The sequence below is a fragment of the Plectropomus leopardus genome, chromosome 11 (genome assembly GCF_026936395.1).
Source record: "Plectropomus leopardus strain MGB_pleo_1.0 chromosome 11, ASM2693639v1, whole genome shotgun sequence".
NCBI lineage: Eukaryota > Metazoa > Chordata > Actinopteri > Perciformes > Serranidae > Plectropomus > Plectropomus leopardus.
Window position 1 is genome coordinate 36,487,306 of NC_142186.1, and position 19,475 is coordinate 36,506,780.

Here is a 19,475-nt window from a genome sequence, read left to right on the forward strand (position 1 = left end):
CCTTTGTTTCGTCCTCACGGTAAAAATTGCTTCACTATGAGACCGATTTTCTTATCAAAAGTAAACAGTTGAGAAAAAAAAAAGGAGAAACGCAGCTCGACTCAAAATCTAACACTTAAGACGCAGAAAATAGGGAAGTGAAAGTTTGTTTCAAAACATTCAGACTGATACTGACGACACACTGAAGACACACCACATAAAAAATAAAATAGAAAGTTTTTATGACACAGTTACACATAACGTAATCACGGTTTAAATGTCCCAACATAAAACACAAGAGGACCATAATACAGAAGTGCAGTCTTGCATGTGTGTGTGTGTGTGTGGGGGGGGGGGCAGACTGAAAATGTCTCATGTCCTGAGGGACGTCATGACTCAGGATGCAGCCCTGCAGACAAACGCGCGCACACACACACACACACACACACACATCATGACCTTATACAACACGAGGGCGTTTGTAACTGTAACTCACTGTATAACTGACTGTTTAATATGTTTTTTTTACTATAAATTCAATCGAGGTGCAGAATCATTGGTCGAAAACAGCTGATTTACTCAAGTACTGAAGTAACACTCTGAGGTAGCTGTACTTAACAAAAGTATTTTTATTTGATGCCACTTTCAGTTTCTACTTTGTTAGATTGTATTTTTAACCGATCTCCATTTATCTGATAACTTAAGTTACTTTTTGCACACAAACAAGATAAAATACGAGGTTAGTCAGATATCTGCAGTCAGTGTGTCGTGTTATTTGAACTCAGTGTGTTTTCAGGGCTCTTTGTTTTGATTCAGACGTAGTTCAAATTTTGATCACATCTCCATAAAAAGAATAATTACGTCTACATAGGGCGTTGGTCCTCATCTGCGGAGACTGACATGTTGCACCCATGGATGTTTTATCAGGTTGGGTTAGGGTTATTATAAGGTTGCAACACATGTTTCTACAGTGGCCCAGAATGGACAAACCACACACTTGCTGTAGATATGGACATTCACGTGTTTGCATCGTTGGATTTTTTAAAGGTAAAACTGATTGAATCAGTGTTTTTACTGGTTTGAATCAGTACCTGAAAGCCACACTTAAATAAAAGTCTTCTCATTTTATCAGATAAAAAGTTTTTATATCAGAAAATAATTCTGGTGGAAGTTAAAGTAGAATATTGCCGGATATCAAAAGTAATTTTGTGACTAAAAGTACTGAAAGTAAATGTACAATAAAATGCTAATAATAAAAAATCAAGCGGTCTGAGATGTGACGGTTATGAAGTTTCTTTTTTCGTAGCATGTGCAATACTTTAAAAAATAGAGTGTACATGAGCACTTAAAGAAAAACTGTTGTTGTCGTTTTTAACATATCAAAGGATTTAAAATATTTATAAATCTTTTTTTCCAATAATGAACAGTATATTATTAATTTTCTCATTATTTTAGCTAAATTTCATATTCAGAAAACAATATATTAAAAGTTATTGCCCTCATGGACCACTTTCAGAAAAAAAAGAATATATAAAATATGTAATAAAATTTAGCCAAATTATTACATTTTGCAAATTTTACAACTGAATAACTAATAAGGTATTTATGTATTTAAACCTGTCTGATTTCGTATGATTGCATCATCATACCTGAGGTAATAGTTTGTATTTTAATATGTAAATTTTGGTCATTGTTATAATTATGTTGTGTACAAACTGAATAGCTATATTTACAACTGAATGAAGTGTGTACTTGGTGTATTTTTTGGTGCGTTTTAGACGTTTTTTATTGATACTTTTCCTTCAGTAAAAGTAACTGTCCTACTTAAAGAAATAAAAGTGAATAAATAAATAAAATACGTGAAAGGACTCGACTTCCACTTCCGGTGTCAGGGGTCACGGTTCCGGTTGAAGATGGCGGCGCCCGACGAGTTGTTTTGCTGGGAAGGAGACTGGGGTCTCCCGTCCGTCAGCACCGACTGTCTGGTGGTTCTGGTGAGTCTCCGTTTACCCCGGACCGGGCCGGTTCACCCGCAGTCCGAGGGTCTCATTCACACGCAGCAACACGCGTTAAATCACGCGATAACTGCTGCTAGCGTTAGCATGCTAACGGCTCATTGAGCGACAGGCTAACGGTTAACCGACAGAAACCGCTTTAACGGTTAAACTGAGTGACGTCGTTAATGTGAGGGTGGTCGGTCAGTGTGTCTTTGTATCGATTAACCTGATAATGATCTGTTTTAGTTGATTTTGAGACTTTTAAATGCGACGTCCTCGGTGATGTGATGATGTCACAAGCAACGTGCAAAACGTAACCAGAGCCGATCGACCTGATCGATTAATCAGATGCACATGCGTCTATGTATGTTTACATTTATGGGCCAGTGTGTTAATGTAAACGTGTGATTTACCCAATTTACAACCAAAACTCGTACATTTCTAACTTCAAAGCAGCTTCAAACAGTTTTTCACTGAAACCGACTCACAGAAACAAAAAAACAGAAAAGTTTCTTGATATAAAAAAGATTTTTTTTTTGCGTTTTTCATGACATTTTTATGTTATTATGAGAATTCCTTCCTAAAAAAATAATAAAAAGAAAATGAAGGCATTTCTCTTCATAACAAGATTTTTTTTCAGGTTTTTCACGTTTTATTTTCAGAACGACATTTTTTATCTGGTTTTCGTTCATTTCCTCCAACATTTTATTGTTGTAATTTATTGTCATTACAAGATTTTTTTTCAAGTTTTTCATAAGATATATTCATATTAACACAGACAATTCTCTTATTCTATCGTTTTTTAAAGTTTACAAAGATGTTATAAAATTAAATAATCTTGTAAAAATGTGAAAATATCATGAATTTTCATGTTAATGCTCAATACTGATCTTTTTTTCTGACCTGGTGCCGTTTATAAACTCTTCACACTAATAAATACGCAACAGAAAAACATAAAATGTAAAGAAAAGCAATATTCTCGTTCATATTTTCCTCATTAAAAGTTTTCTGTTTCCTGAAGGATTCAGTTATTTTGGTAGGAGGGCCGTTAGGTGGGTGAACTTAATAATAATGAAAAACACTGAAGGGGTTAACTAGTCAGATCATTTGACTTCATACCAACATTAAAAAAACAAAAAAACTCTTCATTGGTATTAAAATCTAAGATGTGAACAAAGCTGATGGCCGTGACGTACCTGTGGTTGTTTTTTTACGTTTATTATATTTTGGGTAATTTTATTTTATAGAATTGTTTTTTGGGGATTTTTTTATGTTTTTGTTAATAATTAGACATTCAGTGTATGTATCCCGCAGGAAAAAATGGCCAGAAAATGAATAAAATCCACAATAATCTATACTTATGTTTTGTCATTTAGAAACTAAAGGTCACATTTTCAAAAAAAAAAAAAAAAAGAAAAATAATGAAATCTTGTTTTTTTTTTTTTATCCTGGACGCATTAGAATACAGCGTTTAACTCATTTTCATTAATGTGTCTGCGCATTTAAAGGTTAAATCCAGAAATAAAACTGCACATCTTTTGACTTCAGCTTTGTCTCAGAGGACTGACGAGGTTTGTCCTCTTTAGTTTGTTTCTGTTGTCTCTTTGTCTTTACAAAGTTTATTTTAGGGCTGTGAACTAACAAATAATTTCACGATTGATTAATCTGCCTATGATTTCACAATCATTTTATTTGGTCAGTAAATTGTCATAAAATAGAAAACGTGTCCTTCTGCGTAATTTCCCAGAATTTTTTATCCAAACAAAAGTTCAAAAATCCAAAATTATTCACTTCATTGCACTGTGACAAAGAAAGGCATCACAAAGACACATTTAAGAAGCGTGAAACCAGAAAAAGTAAAAAAAAAAGAATCACTAAAATGATAATTTGATGATCCAAATAGTTGCCAAATCGTTTTATGTTGATCAATAAATCTCTGCAGCTTTAGTTTATTTTATTAGATCTTTAAATCAGATTAAATGTGGAGAGTGTAATTCTGCACACGACCATCAGATGGCACCACTGTCTGTCTGTCTCTCTGTCCCTGTCCCTGTCTCTCCCTCTGTCTGTCTGTCTCTCTGTCTGTCTGTCTCTCTGTCTCTGTCTCTGTCTCTGTCTCTCTGTCCCTGTCTCTCTGTCTGTCTGTCTCTCTGTCTGTCTGTCTGTCTCTCTGTCTGTCTCTCTGTCCCTGTCTCTCTGTCTCTCTCTCTGTCTCTCTGTCTCTGTCTCTCTGTCTCTGTCTCTCTCGCTCTGTCTGTCTGTCTCTCCCTCTGTCTGTCTGTCTCTCTGTCTGGCTGTCTCTCTGTCTCTGTCTCTGTCTCTGTCTCTCTGTCCCTGTCTCTCTGTCTGTCTGTCTCTCTGTCTGTCTGTCTGTCTCTCTGTCTGTCTCTCTGTCCCTGTCTCTCTGTCTCTCTCTCTGTCTCTCTGTCTCTGTCTCTCTGTCTCTGTCTCTGTCTCTCTCTCTCTGTCTCTCTGTCTCTGTGTCTGTCTCTCTGTCTCTGTGTCTGTCTCTCTGTCTGTCTGTCTCTCTGTCTGTCTGTCTGTCTGTCTCTGTCTGTCTCTGTCTCTCTGTCTGTCTCTGTCTCTGTCTGTCTCTCTGTCTGTCTCTTTCTGTCTCTGTCTGTCTTTTTTCAACTTTCTTTTTCTTTCTTTATTTTTTCAACCAGTCTAGAAAAGTTAAATTGTGATTTTTTTTATTATTTTTTTAAAAACAGATGTTCAGGTAATTTTGACTAATTTCTAGTTAATTTTTGTTTTGTTTTTTTCTCTTGTTGTTCACTGCCTTCTTCCCGTGTTTTTCACAGAAACCAAACCACTTTGTGCAGGTTTTAAAGGGTTAAAGCAGATTTACATGTTTTTAATTAACATATATGTCAGAAAAACAGCGGTTTGGTCCTTTAAGTGGAGCCGCTGGTCGTCGTTACCACCCACAATGCTCTGCTGCAGACGGGCCGAAGTGGTCCTGAGGCTGCGGCGATGCAGCCTGCAGCCCGCGCTGAGGGCGCAGTGCTCCGCCGAGTCATTAAACCTGATTGAAACATGTTTGTGTTGGACGGAGATCTGAGCGCAGAGCAGCAGAGCACTCTGGGTAATGATGCAGCGGTTGGAAAACTGTCACCGCCTGCTGGGAATCACACCGACAGGTTTTCCAAAGCGCCGCAGGAACCTCAGTCTGCTGCTGGTCTGGAAACGTCTCCGTGGTGCGTCCTTCAAATTCAGGGGTTTGTTTTTTCGTTTGTTGAAGTTTGAGCTTCACTGTGTTGAAAATAAACTCGCTGAAATCTGAGAATCAGAATCTGGATTTTTGTCAAAAACACGGGAAGAAAACACACGGAAGCAATGAGCAACCAAAGAAGAAATGACCCAAAAATGTGCAAGAAAATTAACTGAAAATTTGTTTAAAAAATGTTTTAAAAGGTGGCAAAAAACATTAAAAATCTACAATCCTGTAACATAATTATACATACATAAAAATATAATTATGATAATTGTAAATATAGTTTTATTCCTCACTGTTTTTTTCCCTTTTTGTTTTTCTTTCCCAGCTTTTTAAAAATATTTTTTCCAAATTTAATTTCTTACAATTTACAGCACATTTCTCACAAAGTTGCACTTGTCCTTTTCCCATGTTTTTAGCAAGAAGTTAGTAAAAATTACAAATAAAAATGACCTGAAATTTTTTGATTTTTTTTTTAAGGAAGAAAGAGATGGGAAGCTTAAAAAATGGAAACAAGACTCGGCAAAACTTGAAAAAAGTGCTTTAAATGTTATAATGATTCTTTAACAGTTTGAAAAATATTTGAACACGACGTCTGAAAAGCAGCACAAGCAAAGTGATGTCACTCCAGGTTTTAAAGGGTTAACCCTCTGAAACCTGATAACCATGCGTCGGCCGTGAAGATTCCTAAATTAGATCTTCACTCGCTGAAACGTCCGAGTCATAATTATTCATAAAACAAATCTAACGAATCCGTGTTAATTGGAGAAACTCTGAGAGGAGGCGGGGCTCCAGGTGTTCAGGCAGGTGAGCTGAGAGCTGCTCCTCTCTCAGACGGACAGGTGGAGGATGACGAGGGGAGCTTTTCCTTCAGCTGTTGTTGTTGTTGAGTCCAGCAGGAAGTGTGTTAAACTGAGTTATTATTAGCCTCTCACAGCTGGACGGACGGAGTCTGGACCTGTTACATAACAGCAGCTCTCCGTCTGCCAACGCCAAGGAAACGTTTCAGTGTCTGACTGAAAACATTCATTCACGCGCAAGGAAACCGTCTCAGTGTTTATTCATATTCAGCTCATAAATCGCGTCTCACACGTTATTCAGCTGTGGAGGCTTGAAAGCTCCTTCTGATGAGAGACTCACAGAGGACGTCTTAGTTAGCCGCTCCGCCATTCTGCCGCCTGTTTTTGGGATTGTTGCAGCCTGAAATTCCTGATTTCACTCTAGCTTTTATGAAAAAAAATTGCAGTGCGTATTGGTATGTTTATAGTTTTTTTTTGTTTTTGTATTTAAATGAACCGTTAGGAACTGTTTGGCGCTTTTTATGCACTTCCCGTTCTTCACTAAAATACACTGTGGAAACTAAATAGTTACATTCAGACTGTTCAGGTCCAAAAATGCTCCATTGAAACCCATTCAAACTGACATTTTTGATCCCACAGCCATCAGAGCAGAAAAACAGGACTTGTATTATTTCTGGGTGTCATTCTGGGCTTTTGACTCTGAATTTGTCATTTTGACTATTTTCCACCTGATGAGGTCATTTTGACCATATTTGGCATATGGAGGAAATACATGCTATTTCCACCAGGTGACCTGTCACAGTCAATGTAGCTGCTGATCACTGACATATCCCAGACTGTCAGCAGCAAAAAAAACAATGTGTGATGTGGAAATGGGATGTACTTTCACTAGAGTTGTTGCTCGTATAATTTAATGTAACAAATAAATAATCAGTCTGATGAATACATTTGATGTCTAAATTATATTGTTTATATCTCTGTTAAAATAGTTAATGTTGGCAGAAACAGGAGGAACATCAATATAACAGATAATTACAAACTCTTCAGTAGCAGATGTGTTCATTCAGTTTACTTTATCACACACACACACATACACACTCAGTCAGCTGTGTGTGTGTGTGTGTGTGTGTGTGTGTGTGTGTGTGTGTGTGTGTGTGGAACAAACGTCTTCACGGCTGCAGATTTATGAGGAAATTCTTCCTCATTTTTCCGGGTTGTAAAAGCTGAACGAGTTTCTGGACTCAGAATGAAGCTTTTATTTTCTGACTGAGTCGTTCCAACATTCACTCATTTATTCCAAGATTTACACTTCATACAGTATTTAGCACACACGTTATACTCTGCTCTTTGTAGTAGTTTTCTACTAGTGAAAAATGAATGTACTTTTCTATTTCGAACAAAGAACAGCATGCATGGATGAACGCGTTACACTTCCCTCTTTTAAGCATTATTAGTATTTCCATTTTATGCTTCTTTATACTTCTGCTGCACAACATCTTAGAGGCAGATATTTGTCTTTTTACTGCACTAAATTTATCTGACAGCTTTATTTATTTTACAGACTCAGATTAATAATGTACAATTAATCAACCAACGAACGATGATGTCGTGTTATAGATTAAACGAACCAGCAATATATAAATTCATTGAAATAAAGTAGTTGAAGTTGACGCGTTGTCCCTGTCCCTGTCCCTGTCCCTGTCCCTGTCCCTGTCCCTGTCCCTGTCCCTGTCCCTGTCCCTGTCTCTCTGCAGGCCTACGCTCAGTTTGCAGGAGCTCCTCTCAAACTCAAAAAGATCTCCAACCCCTGGAGGAGTCCCAGCGGTGAGACTTCATTTCCAGACACATTCAGGTTTACTTTCACTCAGAAACACCTGAAGAAGAAACTCTCGTTGTTCGTGTTGTTTACGGAGCGATGAAGTAATGAGTCCCTAAACGCTGAAGTCCGTTAGCCTTTTAGCACGTCCGGTTCCCTCGTCTCAAAGTCTCTGGGTTTTTTCCAGTGGGTTTTCGGTGAAATGTCTTAAATAAGGTCCGTGGTTAACGCAGGCTGAGTATGTTTAGACGATTTGTTCTGCAACATGAAAGACGTCCGCCTAAACACGATTTTTGAACTTTTAAGGTTTTACTCGTATTAAAAAAGCCGGTTGCTAACAAGTGGCTGAATGGGACCACAGTGTTTGTCGGGGACGTGAGACGTCCTCTCAGTGGACACAGAAACGTGTCCACGTGTCCGCCTTTACAGAGTCGGTCTCAAACTTGTAGATTTATCTGTTTATAATATTTTTCGGTCGTGTTTTCACCGTGTTTGTAGTGGTGACGTTTTTGCTTTTTTTTTTTGCTTCTGGAGATTTAATTTAGGCTTCAAAACACACAAAAGTGGAGTTCATCTGTGGAGATTATCACGCTGAACAAAACGTGCAAGTCTCAGAAACTCGTGTTCGCCACAGAGCTTATTTTTTGGCGATAATCACAAATCCAATTCAGAAATCCCAGAAGTTTTTTGACGAGAAAACCAGTGTGACGCTAACTTCCTGGTTGGCCTCCAAAAACACGTCATCTATTTCGTCTCTCACAGGATCACTTCCTACTCTGAGGACCAATCAGAAAGAGACTCTGTCCAGGCCCTCTGACATCATCATACACCTCAGAAAACAGGTAACCACCTCCCTCCCAGCATGCATCATACATAAATTTGGAAAATTGAATTCAAGTTTATAAATGCGTCACCGGCAGGAGATGAGTCGACCAATCAGACGTAGCTAACGGACCGCGACAAAACAAACAATAAAAAACCTTCCAGAATATTAATTATAAACTGATAAACTGCAAAAATCTTAAATTAATATATTTCACAATTTTCTGTGATTGAAAATCAAACTGACAAAATTCAGACTGGTGACGTCATGTTTCCGACCTGCAGGAATGATGTCACACATGAGCGCGCTCTTAGTCAGTGTGTGTGTCTGTGTGCGTGTGCGTGTGCATGCGTGTGCGTGCGTGTGTGTGTGTGTGTGCGTGAGTGTGTGTGTGTGCGTGCGAGTGTGTGTGTGTGTGCGTGTGAGTGCGTGTGTGTGTGTGTGTGTGTGTGTGTGTGTGCGAGTGTGTGTGTGTGTGCGTGTGAGTGTGTGTGTGTGTGCGTGAGTGTGTGTGTGTGTGTGTGCGCGTGTGTGTGAGAGTTAGTGAGTGAGTGAGTGCGTGTGTGCGTGCGTGCGTGTGTGAGAGTGAGTGAGTGCGTGTGAGTGTGTGTGTGTGTGTGTGTGTGTGTGTGTGTGTGTGTGTGTGTGTGTGTGTGTGTGTGTGTGTGTGCGTGCGTGTGTGTGTGTGTGAGCGAGCTCTGCAGCCGACTGGAACGACTCTTTTAACAACAGGAAGCTGCAGCCAGAGACACATTCCTGCAGAGCTGATAGTTCTCATAAAGCTCAGCTGGAAACTGAACTGCTGCTCCTCTGCAGAGCTGTTCTCTGCTCGGCTCTGATGCACGTGACGATATGTTACACGCAGTATAAATACTGAGTACAATAGCTTCAGAAAGTATCCCGTACCCTTCCCTTTTTGCACACAGTATTTTGGTGTGTATTATTTTGCCCATCCAGTAATGTTGCACGGTACACGGTCTGCGTCCCTGACACATTAAAATCTGAAGGGATGCACTAAACCTAATCAGTGTGGTATCGCATGACGTCACACGTTTTGAAAGTATTTCTCATGTCACAGAAACCTCTGAGAGAGAACTTGTGTTTCTGATGTTACTTCGATGCTGCCGGTGAAGTGTCTGCATTTTTGTCTGCGCACATCTGACGCCCACCCGCCTGCTCTCATCGCCACCTCTCTGGAGCTCAGCACATGGCCGTTCCCAGTAAAAGTGGCAATGTCAGCAGCAGTAGATATTAACTTCATATTTGTAGGTTCAGTTAGTTTTAGTTTATTTGCACATTAATATACAACAAAGACAAACAGAGAAAGGAGAAATGAAACAGTTTACATGTGCAGGTTAGGTGGAAACCCACAGTGGGCTTTTCTAAGGACCTCACCTTAAGAAAAGAAAAAAATATACTTAGATTTAAATACAACACAATGCAAAGTAAAACATCATCATAAATACATATCTCCACACAATCACCACTTTTGAAAAGAAATAAACATGACATCAAATAAATACTATCCAGAAATACAACACAGATATGATCTTTACCAACTCTTTTTTAAAACCTCACCACCTTTTTATTACTTTTTGTGTTGGAACAACACATCATTTACGCAGGGATGGGAATGAAGAACGGCTTCCTAATTGTTTGAGCCGTTAAGATTGTTTTCCTGAGAGCTTATCGATGCCGGCGCGTTTGTTTTTGACTGCTTTGTACTATGAAACAATGACGTCAAACTGGTGCGTCGCTGGATACTTGCAGCGAGAAGCAACGGTGTAGACGAAGAAACGATCCAAAGAGCTGACGTCAGTGCTGCTCGTAATGACCGTAAGATGATCGTTTTGAGTGAAAAAAACCACATGAAAATTCCAGTAACGTGATGCGAAGTCTAAGTGCAACAACGATGTAGTTTCCCAGCAACCGAAAGACGCCATGAAACTGTGGAAACATCAGGACTCTCTGGAGACGTCTGTCCCGTTAAACTGAGTAACTGACGAGAGGACGGATTGTATCCAGTTACATGCTTTCAAAGAATCTTTCTGTTGAACCTGCGTCTTCATGTCCGTCCAAAGGACCTGTTCAGCTTCTTATGTTTCCCCCCGGAAATCTCTCCTGCATCCATCAAAGAAGAGACAAGGTGTGAGAGATGAATCTGTAACACGCTGTCTTTTCTCGATGACCTTCAGCTGCAGTTTTCCTTCATCTCTGAGCCTCGGCCGGCGTTCAGCAGCTAACCGGCAGCTGGAACACATTACCCAGCATGATCGGTGCCTCCGCGCTGCGGTAGGTTGGTCAGAAACCACAACGCCAGGAGAGCTGCTGAAGAAGCTCAGAGGAGAAAACTGCTGGCTTCACATTTAACTCCCATTTTTCACTTCAGTCACACTTGACACTTCTTATGTTTCGGAGGTTTCTTCTTTTCCATTCAAACACCCAGTCAACTCCCACTTAAATATTTGATTCATTTTCACTTTTATTCAGTGAAAACCTTAATAACAGACCAGAGTCCTGCTCCTCAGAGGATGAATACTTGTGGCTTTGGTCACCATGTCAGTTTTTTTGTGTGTGTGTCTCGAGGTGCGTTTCCATCCACCTTTTCAATTTGCAGTTACGTGAGACATGAGAAATACTTTTCAAAAAAAGTCCCTGACACCAAGGATTTCATCATGGCTTTAATGTTCACAATGTAGTATTATCAAGGAAAATGTTAGGTTTGTCTCCAGGATGCACTGATATTGAACTTACTGCATCCTTTCAGCAACATCACTCAGTACATTAACATAGTGGAGCTGCGTTTACACCTCGATCAGGTCATTTAAGTGGACTATTGTCCTTGTTCCAGTATCCGAGCACCGCGGGAGAATCCATTTATTGACAAAAGTATGTCCGACTCCTCCAAGTTGGAGCTGGACGATAAAACTACAACGATATAAATCGTGAAATAACTTTTCCTCGATTGAAATATGAGATGATATATTCCAGCCATGTTTTGACAGACAACACGAACAGCCAGCCAGCGCGGACATGTCCGACGTCCCGATGCAGCGCGGACATGTCCGACGTCCCGATGCAGCGCGGACATGTCCGACGTCCCGATGCAGCGCGGACATGTCCGACAGTCCGAGTCTGAGGTGTTTACATGTCGGAATAGCTCGACCTCCAATCGAATTATCTGGGTGTTTTAGTCAAATTTTGAGAAATTCAATGTAGTCCAATTTCAGTGGGACTAACATGTTCACAAGTATTTTGAAAGTCCAGTTTTAGTCGGACTAACACAATAATTCGACTTTTTGTAACATCATATAAACATACTGACTGAAATCTGCTAACCTTGATGAACTAACTCAGTTTTTGTGAAACGAAGCCCCCGTTCTTCAGCAGAGACACTCATTTGAGATTTGGTCTTGTGACGTTCACTCTGGTTTCTCTGTCAGCTCAGAAGCATTTTACCTTTAACACAAGTTCACCTGCTGCAGCACGTGACAGCCGAGCAGCAGGTCTGCTGTGCTCTCCAGGTTCTGTGGTGAGTTTGGGATCTGGTGTGTGTTTTTCAGAAATACAATGCAGACTACGATCTGTCGGCCAAGGAGGGAGCGGACAGCCTGGCCTTCATCTCTCTGCTGGAGGAGAAACTCAAACCTGCTCTGGTGAGAAAAAACACGAAGCGTGAACTTATTAACAGAAACAGAAACTCTGCTGCTCCGTGTTGAGGATAGATTTTGTCCGTCGCAGATCTACACGTTTTGGATCGAGCCGAAGAACTACGTGGACGTGACTCGCCGGTGGTACGCAGAGCACATGCCCTTCCCTCTGAACTTCTTCCTGCCGGGGAGGATGCAGCGCAGTCAGCTGGAAAAACTGCGGCTGCTGCGAGGAGACGAGAGTCTGGAGTCTGGAGAGGAGCTTGAGAAGGAGGTGAGGACAAGACACGAAAGTTCACCTCTGATGTGTGTTTTTAAAAGTCTCGGTATTTATCCTGAGAAACATTAAAGTGCCGAAACTGTTCTAGTGAAAAGTCGTGTCTGGGAAGCACTTGTTCTTTGTGTTTGTCTGAGTTTCTGGAGACGGAAACAATGTGACTTTAATCTGCTGCAGTAACATCATCAACGTGCAGCAGCTCAGCTTTTTTCCAGCTCGTACGGTGATCTCCATGTTTCCATGTGTTCAGGCTCCTTGAAGTGGTTTGGAACGAATTTACAGTGAAAGGAAAAACGTTTCTGTAGGAAAACTGCAGTTATGGAACGAAGTGTGGAAACAGGTCAGAGGTCAGACGAAGGTGGTTAAAGAACAATTTGTTCTGTCAGCATGAAAAATTTACAGGAATGAAGAATGAGTCAAGTTGACTCTGACGTATTTTCTGAAAGCTTCTCGTCCATGCCGAACTGATTTCTGACACTTTGAACTCAGTAAAAACATAAAAACTTCAAGCTGTGAAACTAAATGAGTTCAAGGAAACAGTGATGGATGATGTCAGTGAAGCGGTCCGTTCAACAAGTACTGAATCACAGACTGAAGCTCTCGGAGGACTCTTTCTGTTTCATTATCTTATTTGGGGACTTTTCTCTTGTGATAAATGATGATGACGATGGTGAACAATATACCACACCAACGTTTGGTCTGTGACAAACTGTCCCCAAAATAAAGGACTGTTTCCACTAAAGTGTTTTTACGCCACCACGTCGATGATAGCTGTGGCTGGAAGCATTACGTTTTTGGGTTTTCCATTTGTCCTTCTATTCTCTTGACAGTGATATCTCAGGAACACCTCAAATTTGGCACAAATGTCCCTTTGGACTTGAAGATGAACTGATTAGCTCTTAGTGGTCAAAGGTCAATGTGACCTTGTGCCTGTCTCCATCTCGTAAACACAATATCTCAGTAACTCATTGAGGGTATTTCTTTATATTTGGGGCAAACGTTCACTGAATATGACATAAACTGATTCATTTTTACGGGTGAGAGGTTACGGTCACTGTGACCTCGTTTGTCACATTCTCATGAACGCAATGAATCAAGAACACCATGAGGGAAATTCCTCAAATTTGGCACAAACATCATCGGACTCCCGGATGAGCTGATTATGTTTTGGTGTTCAAAGGTCACTGTGACTCGTTATTGTGAACACAATTTCTCAGTAATGCTTTGCTGGTATTTCCTCAAATATGTGGCACAAACGTCCACCTGGCCCCCAAATAAACTGTTTACATGTTGGTGGTCAAAGGTCAATATGACCTCGCATTCGTCCCCTTCTCTTGAACATGATATCTCAGAAACACTTTGGGGGACTGTCCTCAAATTTCGCACAAACGTCCACTTGGACTCAATCAAGAACTGATGAGGTTTTAACAGGTCAAAGGTCACTGTGACCTCCAAAAAATGTTTTCACCGTAACTCAAGAGTTTATACCCTGATTTTGACAAAATTTCGCACAAATATGACTGTGATGGAAAATGGATTTTATATCCAAAAGGTCAAAGGTCAACTGTACTCTAACATCATAATGTTTCGCAAAAACACGTTTCTGGCTGTTTTTCTGAATGCTGCACGTTTAGTGTTTCTTTTTGTCTGATTCCTCTGAACTCACTCTGACTCCTGCGTATTGTTACACCTCTGTATGTAATATATCTCCTTTTTGAATCATTGAAATGTGTTTTTTATTTTTCAGTTGTACCGTGATGCTGCAGAGTGTATGAACCTGCTATCCCAGCGACTCGGCTCACACAAGTTCTTCTTTGGGGACTCGTAAGTTTATCCAGACTGCAGAAGAGGTCAGGTGGTCTCTACCTGTGGGGATAATCACAAGATGAAATCTAAAAGCTTTTGAAGGTTCACAGTCACCCAGCAGAATATCTGCAGGCAGCTGGACTGTTTGACCGCTCATCTGACAGGTTAACTCAGAACCAAAGAGGCTTTTTGGATGAAATTTGAGGTTTCATTTGATTCTGAACTTAATTATTTAAGATATCTAGTCAAAAAACATTTTTGAGATTTGCTGGCTTTGCTGTAAAAAAGTGTGACTTATGATTTAGACCACGAAACAAAGTAAAACTAAACCCGCTGTGACCCTGCAGGCCTTCGTCTCTGGACGCCTACGTGTTCGGTCACTTGGCGCCCATCCTGAAGTCCAAACTGCCCAACGGGAAACTGCAGCAGCATCTGAAGTCTCTGGACAACCTGAGCAACTTCTGCAGCAACATCCTGCTGCTCTACTTCCCCCGAGACGGCCGAGGTGAGGCCGCACACCTGACTGCCGATCAGCGAACTTCAGCATGTTGTCACGGTGTATCGCCGCAAGGTTTATTTGACATCAGCGAATGACATCGTATCAACAGATTGTCTCACTGTTTGTGTGAAGGAGGCAAACCGTGTGAAGAGATTAGTGAGCTCATGTGGTGTTTACAGAGCCTTTCAGTTTGTAGACAGGGATGACGAACATTAGGGCGTGCACACACTGTACGTGCAACAGCTTGTGAGACTATGCAAAGACGTTAACCAACAAAGATCGTAAATCGTAATAAAATCCAGGATTTATCAGGCTGTTTTTTAATGTGCCAGCCAGAGATCCTTGAATTCTTGGCAGCTTTTCTAAAAAAAAAAAGCATACTTTTAGGCTTTTTTTGTCTTAAATTTTGTCTCATTTATGATTTTAAATGAATCCCGTAAGCAGCTGAAGTGTATTGTATTTATTTAGAGTCAACATCTTGCTGACGTCCTCCATGTTGTCTTTCAGAGAGCAGCAGTCAGAAGACGTCCTCTCAGCCTCAGTCTGAAGGCGGAGACTTCGATCACGTCCCTAACAAGCGCAGGAAGCAGCTGCTGTCGGCTCTGGTGGCGCTGGGCGCCATGCTGAGCTACGCCCTGCTGACCGGCATCGTGTCCATCCAACACATCCAGCGGGAGGCGCTGGAGGAGCCGCCCGACCTGCAGCCCATCGGATCCCAGGATGAGGACGAGGGAGACGGCTGAGGAGGTGCGGCGTCCGATCAGAGGCACCATGGGACTTTATGGGTAGAAGTAAATTAATCGTATCTCACTTAAAGAGTTTTACTGTCACAAAAGAAAAGTGTCAGTATTATAAAACAAACAAAAAAAAAATCATCAGCACGTCCAGGAGCCTTTCAGTGGACAGGAAGTGGACGTTGATGATTTATGTACAGAAATTAATTAAAAAATAATTACCTGGATATTTTATGTGAGTTAGATTTTTGTTTAATTTTTTTTAAACTGCTCCTCGAAGAAAAACATGGATTGGCCTTTTCCTTAAGAATAAATACATTTTGATTTAGGGTTGTTTTTACTTTTTTAAAAAATTTTTTTATTGAAGATGCTCCCTAATCCTAAATTATCTAATCAGCGTAGTATAGATATGTATCTATATTTCTATATGTCTAAATATATATATATATATATATATATATATATATATATATATATATATATATATATATATATATATAAACTGTAGACAGAAATATGTATCTGTGTAGATAAATGCATAGATGGATGATGGTAAAAAAAAATCTGAAACGAGTATGGGAGTTAGTGGTCTTAAGTTATTGTGGGCTGTTTGGGAACTAAAATGAGAAAGGGCTGTTGGGTGACTGAAGTGATCACATTATGTTAGGGAAATGAAATTAGTGCAGGGAATTCTGGGGAACTAAAATTACAGTGGGGTTGTGGGGCGCTAAACTGAGTTTATGGCAGTTGGGAACTTAAATGTCAGTGGGACGTTGAGGAGCTAAAATAATTATGTGTCAGGGTTCTAACATGAGTACAACTTAAGTGAACTAAATCGATTGTGGGGCTTTAGGGAACTAAAATAATTATTTGTGGCCAGGAACTGAAATATGCGTGGGGGGCTCAGCAATTATAATTAGTATAGCGTGTTGGGAACTAAAACAAGTACACGGTGAAGGGATGCTAAAACGAGTATAGAGTGTTGGGGAACTAAAACAAGTACATGGTGAAGGGATGCTAAAATGAGTATAGAGAGTTGGGGAACTACAACCAATGAATAAGGGTGATCAAGAAAAAAAATAATTATGGGGCATTTTGGAACTAAAATGAATGTGGGGTGCTGCACAACTAAAATGATCATTTGGGAACTAAAATAGGTGCAGGCCATGTATGAACTAAAATGAATGTGGGCTATTTGGATGTTTGGGAACTAAAATGAGTACAGGACATTGGGGTGGGGGGACTTAGACAAAGACAGATAGTTTGGCAGCTTCAAAAATTGCAGGGAGTTTGGGAACTAAAACGAGTAAAGGATTGATGGGAAATCAAATGAGCCAAAGACTGAAATGAGTGTGAGGGGTTTTGGAACTAAATGAGTGTGGGGCGTTGCACAACTAAAATGATTATGGGGCATTGGGGAACTAAAATAAGTTAGGGCCTGGGAACTAAAATGAATGTTGGCTATTTGGGAAATGATTGTGGGACATTTGGGAACTAAAATGAATGCAGGTCTTTGGGAACTGAAGGGAACTAAAATAAGCACAGGGTGTTGTGAAACTTAAAAGCATGTGGGGCGTTTGGGAAACCTCGGGTTAAAGACACCACATGCAGGATCTGGGACGCCTCTTTGCACAGTTTAGGTAATCATGGCGTAGCAGACTGCCCTTGGGGGCCCCAGCTGGGGTTAAGGGCCTCGCTCAAGGGCCCCTCAGTGGTGGTAAAGGAGGGAGGGGGGATCTGCTCTTTAACTCTCCCCAGGCAGATTGATGCTTCTAGTCAAGGATCTGGTCCCAATCTCACTTCTGTAAGCTTGTTTTTGTCACCACAGTTATCACATTAACAAAAACACATGAAACCCGACGCTGGAAGCTGTTCGGCAGCGAGCTCTGCGGAGGTTTTAGTCTTTGGGGGCGGTGGTCAGGTACAGTAGGGGGTTAATCAACTCCTGACATCATGAGTCTGACATGAACTGGAAAAACTAACGAGAACAACGAAACAACGGCAGAGAAGACGACAGCATCCACATGTTTCCTGACTTCAGTCCCCCCTCCCCTCCCTTGTCTCCGCCCGCCCTGACCGGGTCCGGACCCCGGGGACTTACAGCTGCACATGACGCCATCACACAGGAATCTGCCCTGGCTCCTGTTCACCCTGCTGTGTGTTCGTGTGTGTGTGTTAGCTGTTTAACGAGCTGATCTGGAAGCAGTTTGTGGAGCTGAACTCGTCCTCCTCTGGACCAAGAGCCTCAAACACAATCTGAACCCGAACACACACTCGGACTCGGGTTCAGTCCGGCTCTTTTCACCGTCCGCACACCTCGAGTTTCACGCTCCAACAGGAGGAGGGAAAAGAAGTCAGACTGCTGCCGCCAGAGTTTCCTCCCTCCCCTCACCTGCTGTTAAACGCAGGTTTCCATGGCAACGCTCCAGAGTCGGAAACAAACAGTCCCAAAGTGTGAGAGGAGGCCTGCAGAGAGAACCAGCAGAAACACTCATTTCATCGCAGTTTGGATCTGTTCCCCAAAACACTCCCAGTTTACATCAAGACAAGACAGCACCCAGCTCACAGCAGCAGGGCCACATGGAAACGGGCCCCAGACCTCCAGGGGCCCCAAAAGCCCCCAGGGTCACTGAGACTCTGAATCCAAATTCCTGTAAGGAACTCCCCCTAACATTTTAACCCACCACCGACCAAACTCTGTACAAGTTTCTCAGTATTTTAGAAGAGGAAAAAAATGATGGTTTTTGTTTGTTTTTTCTGTTTTTTTTTGTCTTTTCCTAAAAACAGTCCAAATGTTTTAATGGCACCTGAATTCTCATGATATCACACGATCTGTGTAACAAACCATGTGGCATTTTCACACCCCCGCAGTAGGCATGGGAGGATGCAAATACTTTAAGTCACGATTTATGATATTATCCCGATAATAATCTAAGTATGTAAAAGTCTTAAAATGCTGGGACACGTATCTTTGTGGGTGTGTGTACTTCCATTGTAGTGAAAAACTATAAAAAAGTGAAAAAATATGCCAGTGGTTGATTAAGATACTCTTCCATTCTTGGTCACACTGCAGTCTTTTCACCGTTTGAAACCTGAATCGATATCAGTTTGATTTTTTTGAAAACAGGCAGTAAGCAACTTTGCAAGAACTCTCCCACAAATTGCATGAAATTAGCAAAAAGTGACAAGAAAAAGACCAGATTTTTTAAAAGGCAATTAAAAAAATAGAAAAAATAGGAAAATGTCCAGAAAACTATATTCTAAATGATTATTATTATTATTATTATTATATATTTAAAACTATGTTACAGAAAAAAAATTTTCTTTTTGTTTGTTTGGTTGTTTTTTTTTGCTTATTTCCAGGTAACTTTCAACTGTTCTTGTTTATTTTCGGGCCATGTAATTTCTCTCTGTTGTCTCCCCATTATTTACAAAAAATCTATCTAATTTGCTCAGGTCTAAGAGGGTTAAGGTGCTGCTGGACACGATATTTACAATTCATTATTGGAAATTCACCCCGATCTACTTATTGTGGGTGTTTGTTAATCATGATGCACAATAAAATCGTAAATCGTCCCATCCCTACCCCGCATGATAACTGCCCAGACAACCGACAGCTAATATTCCCCCATAAAGCAAAGCAAAGTCTTTCTAGAGCATCTGCTTTGTTTCACACATATGAGCTTTACATCTGCCACCAGCGGGAGCGTTTATTGGTCCGGTGCAGCGTGTTGCATTCTGGTAGTTGTAGGTTTTCTACTTCTTGGGCAAAAGTGTCCTTTTTCCTCTGTTTTCTCTGGTCATGTAGCACCAATTTCAAAAGTATTTGTGTCTTTCCACTACAGAGACAGCCTAGTTTTATTCAGTTCTAGCAGTG

The 19,475-nt window shown here is 40.8% G+C and overlaps 1 protein-coding gene across 1 annotated transcript; it reads left to right on the forward strand.

Annotated features, from left to right (window-relative positions):
* Positions 1–1,823: 1,823 nt before the first annotated feature.
* LOC121946327 (metaxin-1-like) lies at positions 1,824–15,927 on the forward strand. The gene is made up of 8 exons (XM_042490846.2): positions 1,824–1,973; positions 7,748–7,817; positions 8,572–8,651; positions 12,196–12,288; positions 12,374–12,556; positions 14,307–14,383; positions 14,713–14,870; positions 15,372–15,927. The coding sequence occupies exons 1-8, from the start codon at positions 1,893–1,895 to the stop codon at positions 15,605–15,607; spliced, it is 978 nt and encodes a 325-aa protein (XP_042346780.1). The 5' UTR covers positions 1,824–1,892; the 3' UTR covers positions 15,608–15,927.
* The last annotated feature ends 3,548 nt before the right edge of the window (positions 15,928–19,475 follow it).

Coding starts and splice junctions, on each gene's coding strand:
- LOC121946327 (XM_042490846.2), top strand. CDS start 1,893: ATGGCGGCGCCCGACGAGTTGTTTTGCTGGGAAGGAGACTGGGGTCTC. Junction 1,974..7,747: donor CCGACTGTCTGGTGGTTCTG/GTGAGTCTCCGT, acceptor GTCTCTCTGCAG/GCCTACGCTCAGTTTGCAGG. Junction 14,384..14,712: donor AAGTTCTTCTTTGGGGACTC/GTAAGTTTATCC, acceptor GTGACCCTGCAG/GCCTTCGTCTCTGGACGCCT.